General features: G+C 38.7%; 1 protein-coding gene across 3 annotated transcripts in view; it reads right to left on the bottom strand.

Moving 5' to 3' along the window:
• Positions 1-23,512, bottom strand: part of DCAF1 (DDB1 and CUL4 associated factor 1) — a 93,177-nt gene that overhangs the window by 63,071 nt on the left and 6,594 nt on the right. For 2 of the 3 annotated variants that reach the window (XM_082848223.1, XM_082848221.1), the window contains exons 2-5: positions 20,934-21,051; positions 14,231-14,307; positions 11,833-11,906; positions 9,643-9,756 (exon numbers count right to left, since the gene is read on the bottom strand). In XM_082848223.1, the coding sequence (XP_082704349.1) occupies positions 9,643-9,756; positions 11,833-11,906; positions 14,231-14,307; positions 20,934-21,043 (375 nt within the window). In that variant the 5' untranslated portion in view covers positions 21,044-21,051. Of the gene's footprint in view, positions 1-9,642; positions 9,757-11,832; positions 11,907-14,230; positions 14,308-20,933; positions 21,154-23,512 lie in introns of those variants that run through there. The other variant, XM_082848222.1, reaches the window with a different exon arrangement.

The raw sequence follows: 23,512 nt of genomic DNA, 5'->3' as shown, positions 1-23,512 counted from the left end.
ATAAAAGAATACAGCAATACTAAATCTATCCTAAAAGAAATATTGAAAGGTCTTCTCTAAAAGAAGCAGGAAGATACAGGGAGATAGCAATTGGAGAGTAAATCACTTAAATTAGCTAGTATACAAATCAAAAAGGAAAAAAAAACCACCACCTATTTGTGAAAGCGATCATAAATGCAAGGAACAGCAAAAGGATAAAGATGAAGATATAAAAAAAGGACATCAAAATCATAAAATTTGGGGAAGGACTAAGAAAATGTAGATTTTTTGTTTTTAGAATGTTTTTGGGCCTATATGACTATCAGTCTAAAGCAAGCAGAACTAGGAAGGGGTTAACATACTTGAAAAACAGGGCAACCACAAATCAAAAACATACAATAGATTCACAAAAACCAAAAACAACACAAGCATAAAATAAAATCATCAACCCCCAAAAAGAAAAAGAAAAAGGAACAAACAAGGAATATAGAAACAGCTGAAAACAAGGTTTAAAATGGCAATAAATATATATGTATCAATATTACCTTAAATGTCAATGGACCAAATGCTCCAATCAAAAACAAAGAGTGGCAGACTGGATAAAAAAAACAAGAGTCTACAAGATTCAACCTACAAGAGATCCATCTTAGGGCAAAGGACACACATAGACTGAAAGTGAGGGAATGGAAAAAGGTATTTCATTTCATGCAAACAGAAATGACAAGAAAGCAGGAGCTACAATATTCCTAGCAGACAAAACAGACTTTAAAACAAAGGCCAAGGACTTCCCTGGTGGTCCAATGTGTAAGACTCTGTGCTCCCAATGCAGGGAGCCCAGGTTCGATCCCTGGTCGGGGAAATAGATACCACATGCATGCTGCAACTAAACAGTCCACATGCCGCAACTAAGAGTCCTCATGCCACAACTAAGAGTCCAGTCCGCATGTCACAACCAAGAAGTCCACGTGCTGCAACTATGATCCCATGTGCTGCAACTAACACCCAGTGCCGCCAAAATAAATAAATATTTTAAAAATTTAAAAAAGGCCATAAGAAAGATAAAGGACACTATATAACAGTAAAAGGATCAATACAAGAAGATGATTTAACACTTCGTCAACATATGTGCGACTGATACAGGAGCAATCAAATACATAAAACAAATACTAACAGACATAACAGGAGGAATTGATGGGAATACAATAGGAGACTTTTAACACCCCACTCACATCAATGAAGAGATCTTCTATACAGAAAATCAATAAGGCAACAGAGATCCTAAATGATACAACGCTTAGATTTAAATGATATTTTCAGGATATTACATAAAAAAAAAAAAACAGAATACACATTCTTTTCAAGTGCACATGGAACACTCTCTCTAGGACTGACCACATACTAAGGCACAAAACTAACCTCAACAAATTTAATAAGAGTACAGAAATTATTTCAAGCATCTCCTCTGAACACAATGGCATGAAACTAGAAATCAACCATAGGAAAAGAAATGAGAAAAAAATGATTACATGGAGACTAAACAACATGCTACTACAAAGCCAATGGGTCAACAAGGAAATCAAAAAGGAAATTTAAAAAGTACCTTGAGAAAAGCGACAACGAAAACACAATCATACAAAATCCATGGGATGCAGCAAAAGCAGTTCTTAGAGGGAAGTTCATAGTGACACGGGCCTTCTTCAAAAAACAAGAAAAGTCTCAAATAAACAACCTAACCTACCACTTCAAAGAATCAGAAAAAGGACAAACGAAACCCATAGTCAGCAGAAGGAAGAAAACAATAAAGATCAGGGTGGAAATAAATAAAACAGAGGTTTAAAAAACAAAAGAAAGGGAATTCCCTAGTGGTCCAGCGGTTAGGACTCCGCACTTTCACTGCCAAGGGCCCAGGTTCAATCGCTGGTCAGGGAACTAGGATCCCACAAACCACGCAGCGTGACCCCCCCCAAAAAAGAAACCGAGAACTGGTTCTTTGAAAGGGTAAACAAAGTTGACAAACCTCTGGCCAGGCTCACCAAGAAGAAAAGAGCGAGAACCCAAATAAAATAAGAAATGAAAAAGGAGAAATCTCAGCTGGTACCATAGAAATACAAAAAAAACCATAAAAGAGTACTGTGAACAATTATATGCCAACAAATTTGACAACCTACAAGAAATAGACAACTTTCTACAAACATACAGCCCACCAAAATTGAATCAAGAAGAAACAGATGATCTGAACAGACTGATCACTAGAAGTGAAGTAGAATCTGTAATTTTTAAAACTCCCTACAAACAAAAGTCCAGGACCAGGTGCCTTCACAGGCAAATTCTACCAAACATACAAAGAAGAACTTACACTGATTCTTCTAAAACTGTTCCAAAAGACTGAAGAGGAGGAAACACTCCCAAAGACACTCTATGAAGTCACCATCACCCTGATACCAAAATCAGACAAAGATACCACCAAAAAAGAAAATTACAGGCCAATATCTTTGATGAATATAGATGCAAAAATTCTCAGCAGAATATTAGCAAACTGAATCCAACACCACATAAAAAAGATCATACACCACAACCAAGTGGGATTCATCCCAAGTTCACAAGAATGGTTCAACATCTGCAAAGCAATCAATGTAATATACCACATAAACAAAAGAAAAGTCAAAAACCATGTTATTATCTCAATAGATGCAGAAAAAGCATTTGGCAAAATTCAACATCATCCATGATAAAAACTTTTACCGAAGTGAGTATAGAGGGAACATACCTCAACATAATAAAAGCCATTTATGACAAACCCAAAGCCAATAAAATACTCAGTGGTGAAAAGCTGAAAGCCTTCCCACTAAAACCTGGAACAAGACAAGGATGCCCACTCTTACCACTTCTATTCAACATAGTATTGGAAGTCCTAGCCACAGCAATCTGACAAGAAAAATAAAAGGTATTCAAATTGAAAGGGAAGAGATAAAATTGTCACTAAATGCAGAAGACATGATACTATATATAGAAAACCCTAAGGGTTCCACACTAAAACTACTAGATCCTATAAAGGAATTCAGAAAAGTAGCAAGATACAAGATTAACATTCAGAAATCAGTTGCATAAATTTCTTGACACTAATGATGAAATATCAGGGACTTCTCTGGTGGTCCAGTGCTTAAGAATCCACCGTCCAATGCAGGGGACGCAGGTGCGATCCCTGGTCAGGGAACTAAGATCCCACATGCCGCGGGGCAACTAAGCCTGTGTGCTGTCAACTACTGAGCCTGCATGCCCTAGAGCCCGTGTACCACAACTACTAAGCCCGCACGGTCTGGAACCCATGTGCCACAAGTAGAGAGCTTGCTCACCACAACTACTGAGCCCATGCTCTCTAGAGTCCGTGCACCACAATGAAGAGCCCATGCGCCGCAATGAAAGATCCTGCATGCCACAATGAAGATCCGGAGTGCCACAACTAAGACCCGACACATCTAAATAAATAAATATTTTTTAAAAACCAATGAAATATCAGAAAGAGAATGTATAAAAACAATACTTTTTAAAATCACACCAAAAAACATAAAATACCTAGGAATAAACCTGACCAAGGAAGTGAAAGACTCATATGCTAAGAACTATAAAACATTACTAAAAGAAAGTAAAGAGAATGCAAAGAAATGGAAAGATATCCCATGCTCTTGGATTGGAAGAATTAATATTATTAAAATGGCAATACTACCCAAAGCAATCCACAGTTTTAATGCAATCCCTATCAAATTACCCATGACATTTTTTGCAGAACTAGAACAAATAATGCAAAAATTCATATGGAGCCATAAAAGGCCCAGAATTGCCAAAGCAATCCTGAGGAAAAAATCCAAAGCAGGAGGCATAACTCTCCCAGGTTTCAGACAATACTACAAAGGTACAGTAATCAAAACAGTGTGGTATCAGTACAAAAACACACATATGGATCAATGGAACAGAATAGAGAGCCCAAAAATAAACCTACACACCTACATTCAATTAATCATGGACAAAGGAAGCAAGACTATAAAACGGGAAAAAGACAGTCTCTTCAGCAAGTGGTACTGGGAAAGATGGACAGCCACATGTAAATCAGTGAAGTTGGGACACACACTCACACCATGCACAAAAATACTCAAAATGGCTTAAAGACTTGAACATAAGACATAACACCATAAACTCCTAGAAGAAAGCACAGGCTAAACATTCTCTGACATAAATCGTACCAATGGTTTCTTAGGTCAGTCTCCCAAGGCAACAGAAATAAAAACAAAAATAAAATGGGACCTAATCAAACTTAAAAGCTTTTGCACAGCAAAGGAAATCATTTAAAAGAAACAAGGGACTTTCCTGGTGGTCCAGTGGCTAAGACTTCACACTCCCAATGCTGGGGGCCCACGTTCAATCCCTGGTCAGGAAACTAGATCCCACATGCTGCAACTAAGAGTTCACATGCCGCAACTAAAAGATCCCACATGTTGCAACTGAAGATCCTGTACACAGCAACAAGGATCCCACATGTGGCAAGGAAGATCCCACACGCAGCAACGAAGATCCCACACATGGCAACTAAGAACCGGCACAGTGAAATAAATAAATAAATGTTAAAAAAAAAAAAAAAAACCTACAGAAGAGGAGAAAATATTTGAAATGATGAGACCAAAAATGCTTAATCTCCAAAATATACAAACAGCTCATACAACTCAACAACAACAAAAAACAAACAACCCAATTGAAAAATCAAAAGAAGATCTTAATAGACATTTCTCCAAAGAAGACATGCAGATGGCCAGTAGGCACATGAAAAGATGCTCAACATCACTAATTATTAGAGAAATGTAAAACAAAACTAAAATGAGGTACCACCTCACACCAGTCAGAACTGCCATCGTTAAAAAGTCTACAAATAACAGGGACTTCCCTGATGGCACAGTGGTTAAGAATCCGCCTGCCAATGCAGGGGACACGGGTTCAAGCCCTGGTCCGGGAAGATCCCACATGCCGTGGAGTAACTAAGCCCGTGCACCACAACTACTGAGCCTGCACTCTAGAGGCTGCATGCCACAACTACTGAAGCCCATGTGCCTAGAGCTCCACAACAAGAGAAGCCTGCGCACTGCAATGAAGAGAAGCCCCTGCTCGCCGCGACTACAGAAAGCCTGCGTGCAGTAATGAAGACTCAACACAGCCATTTATTTATTTATCTTTTTTTTTTTTTTTTTTTTGCGTTACACGGGCCTCTCACTGTTCTGGCCTCTCCCGTTGCAGAGCACAGCCTCCGGACATGCAGGCTCAACGGCCATGGCTCACAGGCCCAGCCGCTCCGCCGCATTTGGGATCTTCCCAGACCGGGGCACGAACCCGTGTCCCCTGCATCGGCAGGCGGACTCTCAACCACTGCACCACCAGGGAAACCCTTTTTTTTTTTTCTAAAGTCTACAAATAACAAATGCTGGAGTGGGTGTGGAGAAAAGGGCAACCTCCTACAATGTTGGTGGGAATGCAAGTTGGTGCAGCCACTATACTGGAAAATAGTATGGAGGTTCCTCAGAAAAGTAAAAATACAGTTACCATATGATCCAGCAATCCCACTCCTGGGCATATACCCAGACAAAACTATAATTCAAAAAGACAGGGGTTTCCCTGGTGGCACAGTGGTTAAGAATCCGCCTGCCAATACAAGGGACACAGGTTTGAGCCCTGCTCCGGGACGATCCCACATGCCGTGGAGCAACTAAGCCCATGAGCCACAACTACTGCGCCTGCACTCTACAGCCCGCGACCCACAACCACTGAGCCCACGTGCCACAACTACCGAAGCCCACGCGCCTAGAGCCCGTGCTCTGCAGCAAGAGAAGCCACCGCAATGAGAAGCCCGCACACCGCAACAAAGAGTAGCCCCCACTCGTCGCAACTAGAGAAAGCCCACACGCAGCAACAAAGACCCAACACAGCCAAAAATAAATAAATAAAAAGATACAGGTACCCCTATGTTCATAGCAGCACTATTCACAATAGCCAAAACATGGAAACAACCTAAAGGTCCGTCGACAGATGAATGGATAAAAAAAAGATGTGGTACATATATATAATGAAATACGACCCAGCCATAAAACAGAACGAAATAATGGCATTTGCAGCAACAAGGATACAACCTGAGATTATCATACTAAGTAAAATCAGACAGAGAAAGACAAATACCACGTGATATCACTTATATGTGGAATCTAAAATATGGCACAAATGAGCCTATCTACAAAACAGAAACAGACTCACAGACATAGAGAACAGACTTGTGGTTACCAAGGAGGATGGAGGGAGGCAGAGGGATGGACTGGGAGTTTGGGGTTAGTAGATGCAAACTATTACATTTAGAACAGACGAACAACAAGGTCCTACTGTATAACACAGGGAACTATATCCAGTCTCCTGGGATAAACCATAATGGAAAAGAATATTAAAAAAAAAAAGAATGTATATATGTATACAAATGAGCCACCTTGCTGTACAGCAGAAATTAACACAGCATTGTAAATCAACTATACTTAAAAAAAAAAGAGCAGCAAGCATAAACAGAAAATAAAACAAAATAAAATTTAAAGCTATTTCAACATCTGTGAAAGTACAATCCAGCAACTTTTTTAAACAGCAGCTAGAATACAATCAATTTAGTAACTTACAACCAGCTCTTAAAAAGAAATGAAATAGAAACTATAAGGATGCACTGCATAAAGGGTAAACAATGTTCAAGAAAACTGATACATATAATGTATGGGTTGCAATGTAAAACAAAATGTACCCAGCTTTTGGAAAAAGTAAAATGTGTCACTATCGGTTCAGAAAGTTTGAGAAACACTGCTCTAAAGCAGTGAATCTTTTTTTTAAATAAATTTATTAATTTTATTTTATTTATTTTTGGCTACACTGGGTCTGCGTTGTTGCACGTGGGTTTTTTCTAGTTGCGGCGAGTGGGGGCTACTCTTCGTTGCAGTGTGCAGGCCTCTCATTGCTGTGGCATCTCTTGTTGCAGAGCACAGGCTCTAGAGCCCAGGCTCAGTAGCTGTGGCACACGGGCTTAGCTGCTCCGTGGCATGTGGGATCTTCCCAGACCAGGGCTCTAAACCCATGTCCCCTGCACTGGCAGGCGGATTCTTAATCACTGTGCCACCAGGGAAGCCCTAAAGCAATGAGTCTTAACTGTAGCTTTGTGAAACACCAGTTGCCAATCTGTCTAAAAATAATGATTTTGTTTTCTTTTTCTTTTTTTTTTTTTGAGCGGGGGGCGGTCTGCACTGCGCAGAATGCAAAATCTAAGTTCCCTGACCAGGGATCAAACCTGTGCCCCCTGCAGTGGAAGTGTGGAGTCTTAACCACTGGACCGCCAGGGAAGTCCCCAAAAATTATGATTTCTGACTCATTAGTTTACACACTATAATTGTTTTTAAAGAAGTAAAACATTGATTCACACCAAAAAATGTGCATAGGATATTTCTGAAAGGTAAAGAACATCATATGATCCAGTGGTAAGGTCTCACAAGGTTAAAGAGGTTTATAATCTACACTCTAGGACATTGGATTCAAGGCAATGTTATTTCCAACCTAATTATGATTATCTTTGAATAATTTACTTCTCTCGACCTAATAAAAATCAGTTATTAAGAAACAAAACTGTTCTAGGACTTCCCTGGTGGTGCGGTGGTTAACAATCTGCCTGTCAATGCAAGGAACATGGGTTCAAGCCCTGGTCAAGGAAGATCCCACATAATATATAAATCTTGCATATAACAAATACACTGCTGTAAGTGCTTCATTTTCACCATGCTTTTCAAAAGAACTCACATTAAAAAAAAAAAGAATTCACATTAAAACATTTTTGACAGGAGATAGATTTTTTTGGTCTCCCACAGTGGGAGCTAATTAGAGATTTTTAAATCTAGTCTACATAATACTGCAAACTATAGCATTAATAACAATGTTATTCTCTAAAATACATTATGTGGTACAATTCTGTAATAAAGTTTTCTTAAAAGTTAAGAAAATCTGTTTCCAGATCTTTCACTTGGCTTATGCATTTAACTATACTGAGACTTCCAGATTTTTTCAGAAGATTAAATTTTTAGTGTCTTTAAAAGCAAAGAAAGCTATATAGCATACACAATTCACACTGCAAATTCTTAATGCTAAGAGACAAAATATCGACATTACTTCTAAAAACACAGCAACTAATTTTTGACAACTGAAATATACACACAGTCACTAACAAATTACCATTCTCTGGTCTTCAAAGCACTTATCCTTACTTGAAATTATCAGTTTGTCTCTGTTCTTCCAAATATATATATAAATATAAGCTCCTATCTTGCTGACAAAATATTCCCAGCACATAGCATAAAACACAGCCCAGCACAGCCTTCAAACATTAACTAAGTGAATATTAAATACTGTCAAGAATAGGACAGCCTTCCTCAGAACAGAATGTCCTCATCAGTGGGGAAGACTACTCATCATTAAGAATAAGAGTCTTAATTATTAGAGAAATGCAAATCAAAATTACAATGAGGTAACCTCACATCAGTCAGAATCACCAACATTAAAAAATCTACAAAGAATAAATGCTGAAGAGGGTGTGGAGAAAAGGGAACCCTCCTACACTGTTGGTGGGAATGTAAATTGGTACAGCCACTATGGAGAACAGTATGGAGGTTCCTTAAAAAAAAACTAAAAATAGAACTACCATGTGACCCAGCAATCCCACTATGGGCATACACACAGAAAAAACCATAATTCAAAAAGATACATGCACCCAGATGTTCCCTGCAGCACTATTTACAACTGCCAGGACATGGAAGCAAGCTAAATGTCCACAGACAGAAGAATGGATAAAGAAGATGTGATACATATATGCAATGGAATATTACTCAGCCATAAAAAGGAACGAAATAATGTCATTTGCAGTGACGTGGATGGACCTAGAGACTGTCATACAGAGTGAAGTCATAAAGAGAAAGACAAATATCGTATAGTATCGCTTATATGTGGAATCTACAAAAATGGTATACAGATGAACTTATTAGCAAAGCAGAAATAGTCACAGATGTAGAAAACAAACTTATCGTTACCAAGGGGGAAGGGAGGGTGGGATGAATTGGGAGAATGGTAATGACATATATATGCTACTATATACAAAACAGATAACTAATGAGAACCTACTGTATAGCACAGGGAACTATACTCAGTGCTCTTGTGGTGACCTAAATGGGAAGGAAATCTAAAAAAGAGTGGATATACATATATGTATAACTGACTCACTCTGCTGTACAGCAGAAACTAACACAACATTGTAAAGCACCTACTTTCCAATAAAAAAAAAAGGAATAAGAGTTTGAATAAGATCATAAATCGTTAAATCCACAAATCCATATCTAAAAACATGATCTTAAGATTTTAAAAAAGACTACAGCACCCAAGCAGCAAGTACTCACTAAAATAGTTATTTAAAAATTTTTCTTATTGTTTGTCTTAATTTCTTAAGATTCTATAATATAGATTACTACTATAATAAGAAAAAACTATAACAATTATTTTAACAAAGAAAAACAGATCAGCATTCAACTAAAAAATAAAATGTTGACTTTTCTTTTTAGTAAGTACCTTTTCTTGAAAGACGACAGCAGTTTCTAGCCCTGGCATGATGTCCAGTAGGAGTCTGCAAGCAGCAGTGTTTAAAGGGGGCTCTCGGCTTGTCATCACATATGCATTCACCAGCTGTAAAGAAAAGGAGTACATCTCATCTGAAATTCAACCCAATCAAATTAATAACGACTAATAAATCCTTAATACATTCCCATAACTTACCTAAAGGGTATTAAAGAAGACTATACCTAACATTAATTAAACCTGTAATTATTAGAAATAGTTATGATCCTGCTGAGCCATGATAATACCATATAATTTCTTCTGCCACTTTAAAGTCAAATCCCCCTAAAACAACTCAGCAACCATAGAAATTCAAGCTCAAGGGGTATCACAAAGAAAACACTCCCATCCTCATATACACTTTTTCAGAAGGATAAAACAGGGCAAGATAAGCCTCCCCTCACCCCTCCCTGATTCTTGACAACAGTTAATGAAAAAATTTGAGTTTTATATTTTATATATATAAATGTATCAATAAAACTTTCCTTTTGGCACTCATCAAATAAATACTGGATCTCTAAGTGGCACTGTGTTCTATTGCTGGGTATACAACAGTGAATAAGACACAGTCCCACCATCAAAGGGTTCATAATACAAAAGAGGTGACAGTTGGAAAAACAAATATCATAAGTACAGGATGCTACAGAAACCTGTAGGAAGCCATACAACTCTGCAAGGGAATCAGAGAAGGCTTTAGAGAGGAAGGGATTCCAAGCGAGAACATGAAGGACAAGCAGGAATAGCTAAGGAGGAGTGGGAAAGAGAGGAAGGCCAAAGGTCAGGAACAGAAAATGAGAGAACAGAGGCCATGAGATTGGGTTTATAAACCAAAATAAAAAATTTAAAATTTATCTTGAGAGCAATGGGAAAGCACTAATGGATTTTAAGCAAGAGAATGCCATGATCATTTTTTGCATTTGATAAAGATTTTCGGGATATAAGTAAAGAATGGGTTGGGACAAGATAAGAAGAGAAACCAATTAAGAGGCTATTGCAGTATCGAGAGATGGTGGTAGCTAACCTAAGGTCTGACAAGGGCAGAAAGAAGCGGAGGGATTTGTGAAGGTTAAGGGGGAGGGCACAATAAGACCTGTAAGTTCACTGAATAAGAAAGCTTAGAGGAATAAAGGATAACTTCCAGCTGGCTAGGAAAGGACACCATTACTGAGCTAGAGCATAAGAGAAACAGATTGTGGGGCAAACAATGAGACATGCAGAATTCAAGGTGCCTGTGGGAAATATCCATGTGGGAACGTCTAGAAGGCAGCTGGAAGTGATCTGAAGCAGAGAAGAGACACCAGTGATAAATAAAATTGGGAATTAATATAATACAGATAAAAATAATAGCTAATAATTACTGAGCCCTCATGTGCCAGGTTCTGAACTAAGCACTTTTCATGTTTAATTTCATTCAAGGGTTACAAAAACATTTTAAGGTAAGAACTATCATCCCTATTTCATAGATTAGGGAAATAAAGCTTTGAGAAAATAAAGCTTGGAGAGGCTTAAGTTGCCTAAAGATCAAAATGTCACTGAAGAGTGGAGCTGCACTTAAACCCAAAACATGGACCCCAAAGCCCATGCTCTCAAGCATCATGCTATTCCACCTCCAAAATCAAACCTAACAGCCACAATTTATTAAATAATTACTATGTTCAGGAGCTGTGAGTAATACATACTTTTTTTTTTTTTACCCTCATTTACTCCTGAACAGACCAGAGTTAAATAAGGCACTTTCTCTCCCTCCACATGCCCAATGCACACACCCATAGTGTCAGTGCAGAGTCATACGGTACATATCACTCTTACTTTTCTATTCAAGAACCCAAGAGAACTCCTATATTCCCAAACTCAAAATCATCTCACCCCAGAATGAGCACAGATGCCTTGGGAACCCTCACCAATATTCAACTGAACAAAGTACACACCAAAGAGAAAACACCTTGGCCACAACCAGGACTTTGGTAATAAAGAAGTCCATGATTAGTCTATTTCATTGAACAAATACCAAATTTAAAAAGCTACCCACTCTATTCCCAACTTTGTCAAGGCCTCAGGAAAAAACAGACTATTTACAAAAAAAAACAATAAAGGTACAGCATCTGCTGATGATAATCTCTAGAGAAAAGTAAGAAGCAAACCTACTGCATTCATGAAATCATCATTCTTGAAGAGTATTCTCAGCAAGTGGCCCAGCATACACTCTGGATCAGCTCGACCTACCAAAAGAAGAGGGGAGGAACAAACAAAGGAATGAGTAAGTCATCCCAGTCAAGCAACTCAAATCTCTGGAAAGGCACCTGGGTTGTTGTAAGTACTATTAAAAGGCCAGCAAAAATTAACAGAAACAAAGAAAAGATTCTTTTGATGAATCAGATTTCATAAGGAACATTCTTTAAAATTAAAAATGACAATAAAAAATTTGAGACACTGCTCTCTAACATTCCCATCTCCCAGCATATTGCCTACACATCAATGCTGAATTAAATAAATGAGCACTAGACCCAGACCAGCATCACTAAGAGTATACAAGGGTCTACAAAAGAATCATAAAGGAGCCTAAAAGAATGAAAACCCATGACTTCCCAGACAAAGAAAGGAAGGAAGCACAACTTCTTTTGATGAGTGGCCTGGAGAAGATAGGCTCCAAGTCCAATCTCTCAACTATAATGCCAACAGCAGTACAAATGTGTCCTCAAACCTGTAATGAACACTCCAGGTTTGGGGGACAGGGGGAATCCCGCCAAGCAATCACCAATTCTAAAGATAAAATAAACGTGGTCATCTTAACTTCTGAGCTCCTGGGGAAAGAAAGGAGGCCAGGAACCTAGGATTTACTCAACACACAGCCTAAATGTAAAAGAATTACTTAATGGTTGGGAAAATTACTGGTTCGCTTTTAAAAGAGATATCATCAATTTAATTTTCCTTTCAGAGTGGCAAATTTAGTCAAAGGATACAATTTAGGATGAAGAAAAGATATAAGCTGCTGATATAAAGTTTTTACCAAGCTGTAATTAATATCCCAAAGTAATTCACAAAAACAGAAGTTAGAGAATGGTACTATAAAAACAAACGTGGACCTCAGATTACTTAACTTTCTCTCCTTATAAAAGATGAAACTGTGACCCTTATTTTTATTAATAGAAATTATGCCTAATGACAAATATGACTTAACATAAGAGTTAGGAAGGAAAAAAACTTTCTTCAAATTTCTACTGAAAAAAAAGGCATTCTTCTCTCCCTTCTTCCTCGTTACCATTTCATCCTTCCCAAGGCAATGTCACTAAGCATGATCACCTCTTGAATTCTTTTCACAATCCCATGAATTAACTTAGTTTCTTTTCACTTTCCTACTATTTCATGCTCTGATTGCCTTACTGAAGATGTTAGCCCAATAGCCGTTCTCAAAGTCACAAGTGGGGATGTCTAGGACAAGAGCAGCAGGTAACATCACATAAACAACTGGACACTCAATTTGAAATGCTTAGCTTACTTACATTTGGGAATAAAAGTCTAAGAAACAGAAATAAACCCTGGAACATTTGGGTGGATATACAATGTTCTTATTTTTGTAAGTCCCATTCATTCTCACTATCTCTCCACATACAAAATCTCAGACTCTTCTCTCCAAAAGGAACTCCTGGTTTTATAAAGAGAAAATTTATATGCAGTGTGGGCCCACATGACATAAGCTTTGCCCACTGGTAAGCTACCTTAGAGAGAACATAAAATAGCAGTCTCAAGTCCCATACAGTTCTGTATTATAGCAAATTCCATGCCAAAGCAGGCTGGTTTGTCATGGCTCTAATTAAATTGGCCCAAAAGAAAACCACATTAACATGAGATGGCATATTTTAGCTGTTGGAACACTAAAGTAGACATCAAGAAATCCATTCATTCATTATTCAAGGTTCCAAGCATCAATTTCATAACTAAAAGCAAGGCACTGAATGCATTCTCAACCACATCTCCCTGTTAATAAAAGGATAATTATTGTTGTTAGAAAAATGAAGGCACAGAGGATAACATCTTTTGGTTTAAAAGTCAGAAAGACAGAACATTTTTCTCTTTTTAAATCTTTGTAATCATATCAACTGAGTCAATAAGGTATATCTATATAATTTAGTTCCTTTAAGTTAGCTTCTAGTAATAGTAATCTTCCATTTAATAGGTAAATATTAAAATTATTTCCATTTTTCCAGGTATTTATTTTTCCTCTCTGCCCCCACCTTGAGCAATATTTTAACAAATAAATTCTATTTCAATTGAAAAATATTCCTTATATTAAGCAGTTTTCTTTTTTTTTTTGCGGTACACGGGCCTCTCACTGTTGTGGCCTCTCCCGTTGCGGAACACAGGCTACGGACGCGCAGGCTCAGCGGCCATGGCTCACAGGCCCAGTCGCTCCACGGCATGTGGGATCTTCCCGGACCGGGGCACGAACCCGTGTCCCCTGCATCGGCAGGTGGACTCTCAATCACTGTGCCACCAGGGAAGCCCTAAGCAGTTTAGAGCCAGGCTTAAGAGAACACAGTCTCACCAGGATGTCGATCATCAAATGGGTCTGGATCCCCCTTACGATATTCTTCAGTTTCTTTTTCAATCAATTCAGACATCCTAGCACAAAGAGAAGACAGGGTCAATTCTAGACAAGCATACACAAAAAAATGTATCACTACCTACAATAGTCAAACAATCAAGGTACAAAATAAAAGCAAAAAATTAGAAAAAGGGTATTTTCCTAACAAACATAAAGACCTAAACAACTATCTCATAAAACAGTTTCCACTCCCAAATCCATCTTCTCTCCAACTCTCCTGTCTCAAATAATAGCACTATCCCCTCAGAAGCCAAAAACAAGGAGTCATCATTAAAACTGTCCTTTTCTCCCCATCCCCCACAGCAATAATTCCTATAAGCTCTACCTACAAAGTATCTCCTGACTTCAATCATTTCCTTAAATTTTGACCACTCCTACCCTTGTCCAGACCACCTTTATCAACTTCTGGACTACCTGCAATAGACTTTTCCCTGGTCTCCTTGTTTCTTGCTTCCATGCTTGACCTGACACAATACACCTCCAACTTTCAATGACTTACCCTCAACTTAAATTAAACCCAAGCACTGCAAGGTTTACAGTAACCTGGCTTTTGTCTGCATCTATGACCACTTCTTGTACTCCTCCACCCCTCCTTTATTAAGCTACAGTCACATGGCCTTCCCTGCTCTTCAGAGTCCAAACTCGTAACTGCTCCAGGACCTTTCTAGGTGCTGTTACCCCAGCCTGTAACATTCTTCCACCCACCCAGGTTCCCACCCCTGCCCTAAGCAACCACTCACCTACTTTTTCTCACTAAAGATTAGTTTTGCCTGTTCTACAATTTCATATAAATGAAATCACATATACTCTTTTTTTTTAAATTTTATTTTATTTATTTATTTACTTTTGGCTGCGTTGGGTCTTCATTGCTGCGTGCAGGCTTTCTCTAGTTGCAGCGAGCGGGGGCTACTCTTCGTTGTGGTGCGTGGGCTTCTCTTGCTGCGGAGCACGGGCTCTAGGCATGCAGGCTTCAGTAGTTGTGGCTCGTGGGCTCTAGAGCGCAGGCTCAGTAGTTGTGGCGCACGGGCTTAGTTGCTCCACGGCATATGGGATCTTCCCGGAACAGGGATGGAACCCGTGTCCCCTGCATTGGCAAGCGGATTCTTAACCACTGCACGACCAGGGAAGCTCCACATATACTCTTTTTATGTTTGACTTCTTTCACTCAGCACGTTGAGTCATCCATGTTGTTGCACGTTATCAACTGTTCTTTTTTATTCACACTTTTTTTTTTGAAATAAGAAAAATCACTTTCTGAGTACCCTAAGGACTGACATTTTAACCTATTATAATGACAATCAAATAAAAGGCTTTCATGCTCTCCAGTATCTAGGATGCTCTATCCTAACTCAAATTTTCCTGCATGCTTTATTTCCACAAAACCATACTTCTAGTCTTAAGGGTTAAGCTCCCTGCAAAAATTCTTGCCCACTCTGGTATATTTTTCCCCATCAAGCCTCAGAAGTATTTCTACCTTTTCTACCTTTCCCCCTAAACTCTGAAAACTCTCTTTGCCACAAAGGATGATCACATAAAATGTATTTTAAATTACATATTATAAGATCTACTAGTATCTTCAGTGGAAACTAAGCAATATAGCACAGCAGAAGTTAAAAACATGGATTCTGGAGCCAGATGGCCAGTGTTCAAATCATATCTCTTCCCCTGTTTGTGACTTCGGTCAAGTTATTTAACCTCTCTGCGCCTAATCTGTAAAATGAGGATAACAGTCCTTATCTTACAGAGTTTCCCTGAAGTAAAAGTTAATATATGTAGTCTGCTTAAAACAGAACTTAAGTCAGAGCTATTTAGGTGGTGTTCCTATGGAAACTGGGAATCAATAACAAATAGAAAACGAATTAATCTAAGGTAGATATTGATGCAATGGGGCAGGAGGGAGCGTTCTGGAGGTAGTACTCAAGTTCTATAATTTGATCTAGGTGATGATTTTGTAAGTAAACAATCCATCCCTCAGTATCCACAGAGAATTGGTTCCAGGACCTCCCAGGGATACTAAAATCCTCTAATGCTCAAGTTCTTTGTATAAAATGGCATAGTACAGTTGGCCCTCCACATCCACAGAGTCAAGCAACCGTGGGCGGACTATAAATTATATCTCAATAATATAAAAAAAAACCACAAAACCTGGGTTAAGCTCATACAGCTTGGCACAATGCCAGTCCTTTTTCACAGAATTAAGTCGAAGTCTTGATTATAATAAATAAAACAACATAAAAAATAAAAAGTCAATCAAGTTATAGAGTTGTACATTTTTCTTAGGAAAATAGCCAAAAGATCATTTTAAAAAATAGTCAGTAAAGGAGCATGTAGGCCTGAAATTCATTTGCTTTTCATGCAATACACCCAAACTGAAGCCAGTTTGCAGGGTGAGAGGGATGACAGATGTGAAGATACTTTAGGAAATAGCCAGTGAACTAACAGACCCACAATTTGAAGGATGGTAAGAGTTTTGCCCCTATCTAAAATAAACTATACTTTGAATTCATCCTACTGTCTCTTAAAGTCCCAGTCTAACCTTAAAGATCTTTTTAAGATCTTGATCCATATAACTTTATCTTCCATTCCTACCTTATATTCACCCTCCACTCTGGCGGGGCCCATTTCCTCACTGCCACAAAAACATGCCCCAGTTCATTCTCCCCTAGATACATTTTTCAGTCACATTTGAACTTTTCCTAGAAAACCTTGTCTCTGCTTTCAATCAAGGTATATTCTACCAACTTTCAAGTCCCTGTTCCAAGGAACCTTTACCACATCCTACACTGGAAAGCCCACTGGAATTGGAGTTAAAACCCAGTATTTTAACCTTAGCTTTCTACTGCCGGGCTATAGTCTTTTGGGTATTTTGTTTTGTTTTTTTGTTTGTTTTGGCCACGCTGGGTCTTTGTTGCTGCGCGCAGGCTTTCTCTAGCTGCGGCAAGCAGGGGGGTACTCTTTGTTGTGGTGCACGGGCTTCTCGTTGCAGTGGCTTCTCTCTTGTTGTGGAGCACGGGCTCTAGGTACACGGGCTTCAGTAGTTGCAGCACACGGGCCCTAGAGCGCAGGCTCAGTAGTTGTGGTGCATGGGTTTAGTTGCTCCGCAGCATGTGGGATCTTCCCAGACCTGGGCTCAAACCCGTGGTCCCTGCATTGCAGGCGGATTCTTAACTACTGCACCACCAGGGAAGTCCTATAGTCTTTTGCAAGCAGCTCAGAGGATGGCGGCTATCTTTTAACAATGTAGCTCTCATACTTTTAGTGACAAATGAAGAAGCTGAGGTTCAGAGAAGTGTCTCCTACAGTTCTGACACACAAAAGGTCCTCAAACATTTGTTGAATGAATAGAAGAAATGGACTCATTCAAATTCTTTCCATTCTCCTAACCCCTAGAATATTTACAAACCACACTGCCAATCTAGCACTTCATTATATGCTATTTTGTACTACTATGCATTTTTTGGAGCCATTAGTTGCCTCCCAGATGGTTATCTCCTTGAAGATAGGGTCCCTCCATTTAGGCTTTGCACTGCTGAATACCATAGCATAATGACAAAGTTCAGGGTCAAATATGATAATTAATATGAAATAATCCTGAAAATAAAGTTTTTTGGTTTTGGGGTTTTTTTTGGCCTCACCACGCAGCTTGCAGGATCTTAGTTCCCTGCCCAGGGATTGAACACGGGCCCCGGGAGTGGAAGCACCGAGTCCTAACCACTGGACCGCCAGGGAATTCCCGAAAATAAAGTATTAAAAAATACCTTATATTTTATATCTTTTGAGCAATTAAATGAATCTACCACTAACACTATCATCCCCATTCATGACTCTCTCCTCCTTTCAAAGGTACATCAATCAATAATCCACACACGTTAAATGCACAATACTTAAGATTCTTTAATTCACTGTGGCTGCACTTCAAGTAGCTTGTGATTACTAGTTCTTAATGTCCAATGCCTCTACAAATGAAAATCCACTTTCCACCAGTCAGCAATAATCCTTTCCCTAAAAAAAACCTGTACTTTCACATGTTCCCCATCTATCAAGAGCAATTAAGAACAAAGCATTTATCCCTGTTTAAACTGTCATAAGATCATAGTTCTCTTTATCCCTAGAGAATAGATCATTGCATAAACAAAGTTTTTTTTTCTCTGCTATGATATTACAGATTAGATGTTAAAGAGCCCCATGTTCCAGAGGCTTCCTGCTCAGAAAAACCATGGGCATCCGAACCCAGCCTTTTTTTTTTTCACTTTCTCTTCTTCCTTAACACATTCATTCAATAAAATTATGTCCCACACAGTTTACTATGTACCAAGCATTGGGCAAGTCAGTGTCTGAGGCAACACAAGGAGACACCAATAAAAATGAGTAGTACCTGACTTCAAAAAAGACTTACAATTTAGTGAGGAGACACATGTAAAAAGATAATTATAATACAAGTGGTAATTAAAATGGGGGAAAGATTTTTTTTAATTGAAGTATAGCTGATTTACAATGTTGTGTTAATTACTGCTGTACACCAAAGTGATTAAGTTATACATATATATACATATACATCCATTCTTTTTTCAAATATTCCTTTCCATTATGGCTTATCATAGGATATTAAATATAATTCTCTGTGCTATACAGTAGGACCTGGTTGTTTATCCATTCTATATATAAAAGCTTACATCTGCTAATCCCAACCTCCCACTCCATCCCTCCCCCAACCCCCTTGGCAACCTCTATGTCCATGATTCCATTTCTGTTTCATAGATAGGTTCATTTGTGTCATATTTCAGATTTCACATATAAGTGATATCATATGATATTTACAGACATGATTTTTTTTTTTTTTCAGTATGTGGGCCTCTCACTGTTGTGGCCTCTCCTGTTGCGGAGCACAGGCTCCGGACGCACAGGCTCAGCAGCCATGGCTCACGGGCCCAGCCACTCTGCGGCATGTGGGATCCTCCCCGACCGGGTCACGAACCTGTGTCCCCTGCATCGGCAGGCGGACTCTCAACCACTGCGCCACCAGGGACGCCCCAAGACATGATTCTTGAACTGCTTCCTGAAAGGACTAGAGCTTGCCAGGCAGATATACCAAGGAAAGGCATTTCAGGCCAAAGAAACAGCAAGTGTAAAGGCACACAGACACTGGAAAATATGGTTCTATTCCTCTCTGAAGAACAACACTATGAGGCAGAAAAAGGAAGTACAGACTAAATCATAAATGGCCTCATAGGCCACTCTAAATTACATTTCATTCTGAAGGAAAAGGGTGCCAGGGAAGAATTATGAGCTGAGGTATGATATATTAGAAGAGGGTAAACTGCAGACAGAGGGATAATGCACACTGCCTAATGAGCCAGTCAAGACACGATCAATACCTAATAAAGGAAGTGCGAATGGGGAAGAAGAGGAAGCAGAAACCCTCAGGGCTTGGTGACTAAGTTGTGCTAGTAAAGGAATACACTAGGGAGAATGGTTTTCAGTTTTTAGTTTATAACTATTTACACCAAGGCAGGGAGTACAAAAGCACAAACTGTGAATGAAGAGGGAGGTAGGATGAAGATGATAAGCTCTATTTTGAACACAGTATGTTTCAGGTGTCTGTGGTATAACCAGGTAAACATGTATACACCAATCAGCTGAGAAATGGGTCTGAAATTTTTAAAAAGAGGAGTCTGCAGTGAAAATAGAAATTTGAAAGTTAACATGAGAATAATTTTTTAAATCATGGACAGAGATGAAACTATCTAGGTAGAATACTTAGGGTGAAGAGAGAAGAGAACCACAAACAAAACCTTGGTGCTAAAACATTGGCAGGAGAAGAACCTTGGAAAGAGAATGACAACAAAAGGGCCTGAGAGGAAAGGGAAGAAATTTTTACAAGGTTCAAGAAGTAGAGAGATAAAAGACTAGTTCTGACAGGGAAAAAAAATGGATTGAGAATTCATGAAGTGAGCCTTCCTTCCTTCCTTCTGTCTTTCTGTCTCTCTCTCTTTCCCTCCCTCTCTCCCTTCCTTCCTTCCTTCCTCTCTCTCACTTTGCTTCATCTGGGTAGCCAGAAATTATTTTGCTCTGAGAAGTGAGAATAAACTAGAGAAAGTGAAAAGAGAAGAAAGAGAAGTACTGAAGGCCCATTCTATTCTCCTGAGAAACTATTTAATGGCCTACATTATGCCAATGCTTATGCAGGGTCTGAATGAGTGTTGTAAGGTCAGACCCAATGACCCCATTGATTTTCTGGCAGAGTATCTTTTCCAAGAACAATCCTGAAATGCAGTGAAACTTTAAAGATCTCGTGTCATATACTTTTACAGAGCTGGAGATGAGTTTAACATTGTAATTTGGAAAATTGCTTCAAAAATGCTTTTCTAGTTTTGGGGAAATTTTTTTCTTCCTGCAAACAAATATTTTATTAAGTAGAACCATTAAAAAAACTTCTATGGAAAAAAAACCAAAAAGAATTCACAAAGTGAAAATGTTCTATAACATTCTCCAATTTTTCCTTTTTTTTTTTTTTGGCCACGCTGTGTGGCTTGCAGGATCTTAGTTCCCCAACCAGGGATTGAACCTGGGCCCACAGCAGTGGACTACCAGGGAATTCCCAATTTTTCCTTTTTTTAAAAAAGAAAAACTTAATTGTTCATACCTGGTAAGGATAGGTACCATGTCCTGCCCACTGCCATGTTCCTTTTCCCACTGCTCCAGCAGGGTAGTGAGCTCAGCTTTGGAGTCCACATGTACCGCTACTGTAGTCATGACTTGGCCTAAGGAAGCAAAAAAAAAAAAAGAAAAACACACACACACAAATGAACACAGGCAAATAAACTTGACATACTTCCTATGAAAAGAAAAGTGAGGAGGGAGGAAAAAAGGGATGCACAAGCAAGGGAAATAACTAAAAGCATGGGAAATTTAACCATTGGACCCTGTAGATAATTTTATTTGTGGTACAGTGGGAAACCCAGGATTGGGAGCCTGGATATTCATCAAGTCATGACAAGTCTTTTCTTCTCTCTCAACCTCAGTTTGCTAGACTGTCAAATGAGACAGGGTACTGGATCAAAATCATGATTCTTAACCTTTCTAGGATCAGGAATTCCTGAGAATCAGACAAAACCTATGGTTCCTTTCTCCCCTCAGAAACACACATACAGGTATCCCTGCTTTTCAGAGAAGTTCGCTTTATGCCATTTCGTTTTTATGAAAGAACTACATTAGTATCTGGTTTCGTTAACCCAAAGAAATCTGAAGAGGACTTCTGCTTTTACGAAAAAAGGCGAAAAGCAAAAACAGCGTTGTGTTTGCTTTGCAGCACCATTATAAATGCAGTGTGCACCCCAAGCAGTGAGAGTGGCCCCGCCAAGCTCCTTCCATGGGAACTACACTCAACAGCAAGCTGCTACAGCTTTGAATTGTGCCTGTGAGCATCTGTGCTTTATCTCAATTTCTGTACATCCGTTGAGCAAGATGTGCCCTAAGGTAACTGCCTCTTCAAGTCATTTCAGTTTACGAAAGGTTTCACAGGAACACTCTACAATCTGTACCCATACACCACATGTATAATAATCCCAAGTCTAGATCTCTGAGGTCCAAAGCTTTGAGGCTTTTTTTTTTGAAATACAGAATACAGCAAAAACTACTCCCAGAAATATTTTGCTCTTGTAAGTCTTCAGGGAAAGTTCTATGACAGATAAGCAACACATTCCTGTTGATTCTTAACAACAGATCAAGAACCGAAGTGGATATCATTACCAACATGAAAGCTGAGAAAGAATATTATAAACCCATTCGTCCTTCAGCCTTCCTAATCTGTCTCACAGCTAGCTGATCTTCTGGAAGGATAAGAGGCTGGAGAAAGGCATAAAAAGTTGCTGGGTTGAGTGATCAGCCCAGGGGTACAAAAGGACAGGGACGTGAGACAGGCTCTGAAGGAGCCGCATGTGACATCCACACGGGGAAGAGAGGTTTATAAGGAACTCCAAAAGGAATAAATGAGACCCAAACGTTTAGATGGTTTACAGATCAACTTCTTTGCCAAAGCAGTCTTAGGATCAAAATGTCAAATCCTGCCATGCAAAATGTGTATTTTCACAGAAATAGCAACTGTTCTGTAAAAAGTTTCAGTCCACAAAGGCATTACTAGCTCATCTAGGATTATTGTTCACTCTTCTACCATAAGACCAAAAGATATATATTTACCACCAACTCTCAAAATTTTAAACGTTTATGTTTTAATCAAGTTGACGCAATTCTAATAGAAGAGTGATTCATGTCACCTGAGCTACCCCTTACTCCAAAGGATATTTCCAAAAAAGAAAAGAAAAAAAAGTTAAAATGCTTTTCTACAAAGAATCCACATTTTCAGTCTTTCTAGCCAAAGATATACTACAGATGTGACCAACTAATATGGATTTCTGACCTTAACTTGAAAGACCTAGGCTGTATTTCTGACTGCAATCTACTAACTATATATGCATTTTTTAAAATAAATTTAATACGAATAATTATACATTTGTAAAAAAAAAAAAGTTGCGAAGATAGTAGGGAGAATTCCCATATACCCCTAACTCAGTTCAGGTTTCCCTAATGTTATCTTATTTTATAGTGATATGGTGTCAAAATTAAGAAACCAAAAACTGGTACATTATCTTAACTAAACTCCAGACTTGATTCAGATTTCACCAGTTTTTCCATTCATGTCCTTTTTCTGTTCCAATATCTCATCCAGGATACTACATGACATTTAGTTGTCATGTCTCCCTAGTGTCCTCTGGTCTCTGACAGTTTTTGAATCTTTCCTCATTTTTATGACCTTGCCAATCTAGAGGAGTATTAGCCAGGGGGTAGAGAGGGGCAATAATTTAACCAATTTTTTTCAACAGTAAAATTTTATGCTAAGGTAAGAGACCTAGAGACTGGGCAAAGTAGTTATATGTGGTAACAACAAAATTAATCTCTTAAGACACATCCTAAAAGTGCAGGAGAGAGATGGCTTTACTGGTGCATTCTACCAAACATTTAAAGAAGAATTAAGATCAATCCTCAAATTCTTCCAAAAATTGAAGAGGAGGGACACTTCCTAATTTTTTACATAAAGCCAGCATTGCCCTGACACCAAATACAGATAAAAACATCACAAGAAAACTATAGGCCAACATCTTTTATGAAAATAGATGCAAAACTCCTTAAAAAAATACTAGAAAGATGAATGCAGCAGCATATTAA

This window comes from Leucopleurus acutus, assembly GCF_964270905.1.
Source record: "Leucopleurus acutus genome assembly, chromosome: 10".
In the NCBI taxonomy this organism is placed as follows: Eukaryota; Metazoa; Chordata; class Mammalia; order Artiodactyla; family Delphinidae; genus Leucopleurus; species Leucopleurus acutus.
Note: the sequence above shows the minus strand (reverse complement) of the source record. Positions and strands in the feature narration are given on the sequence as shown.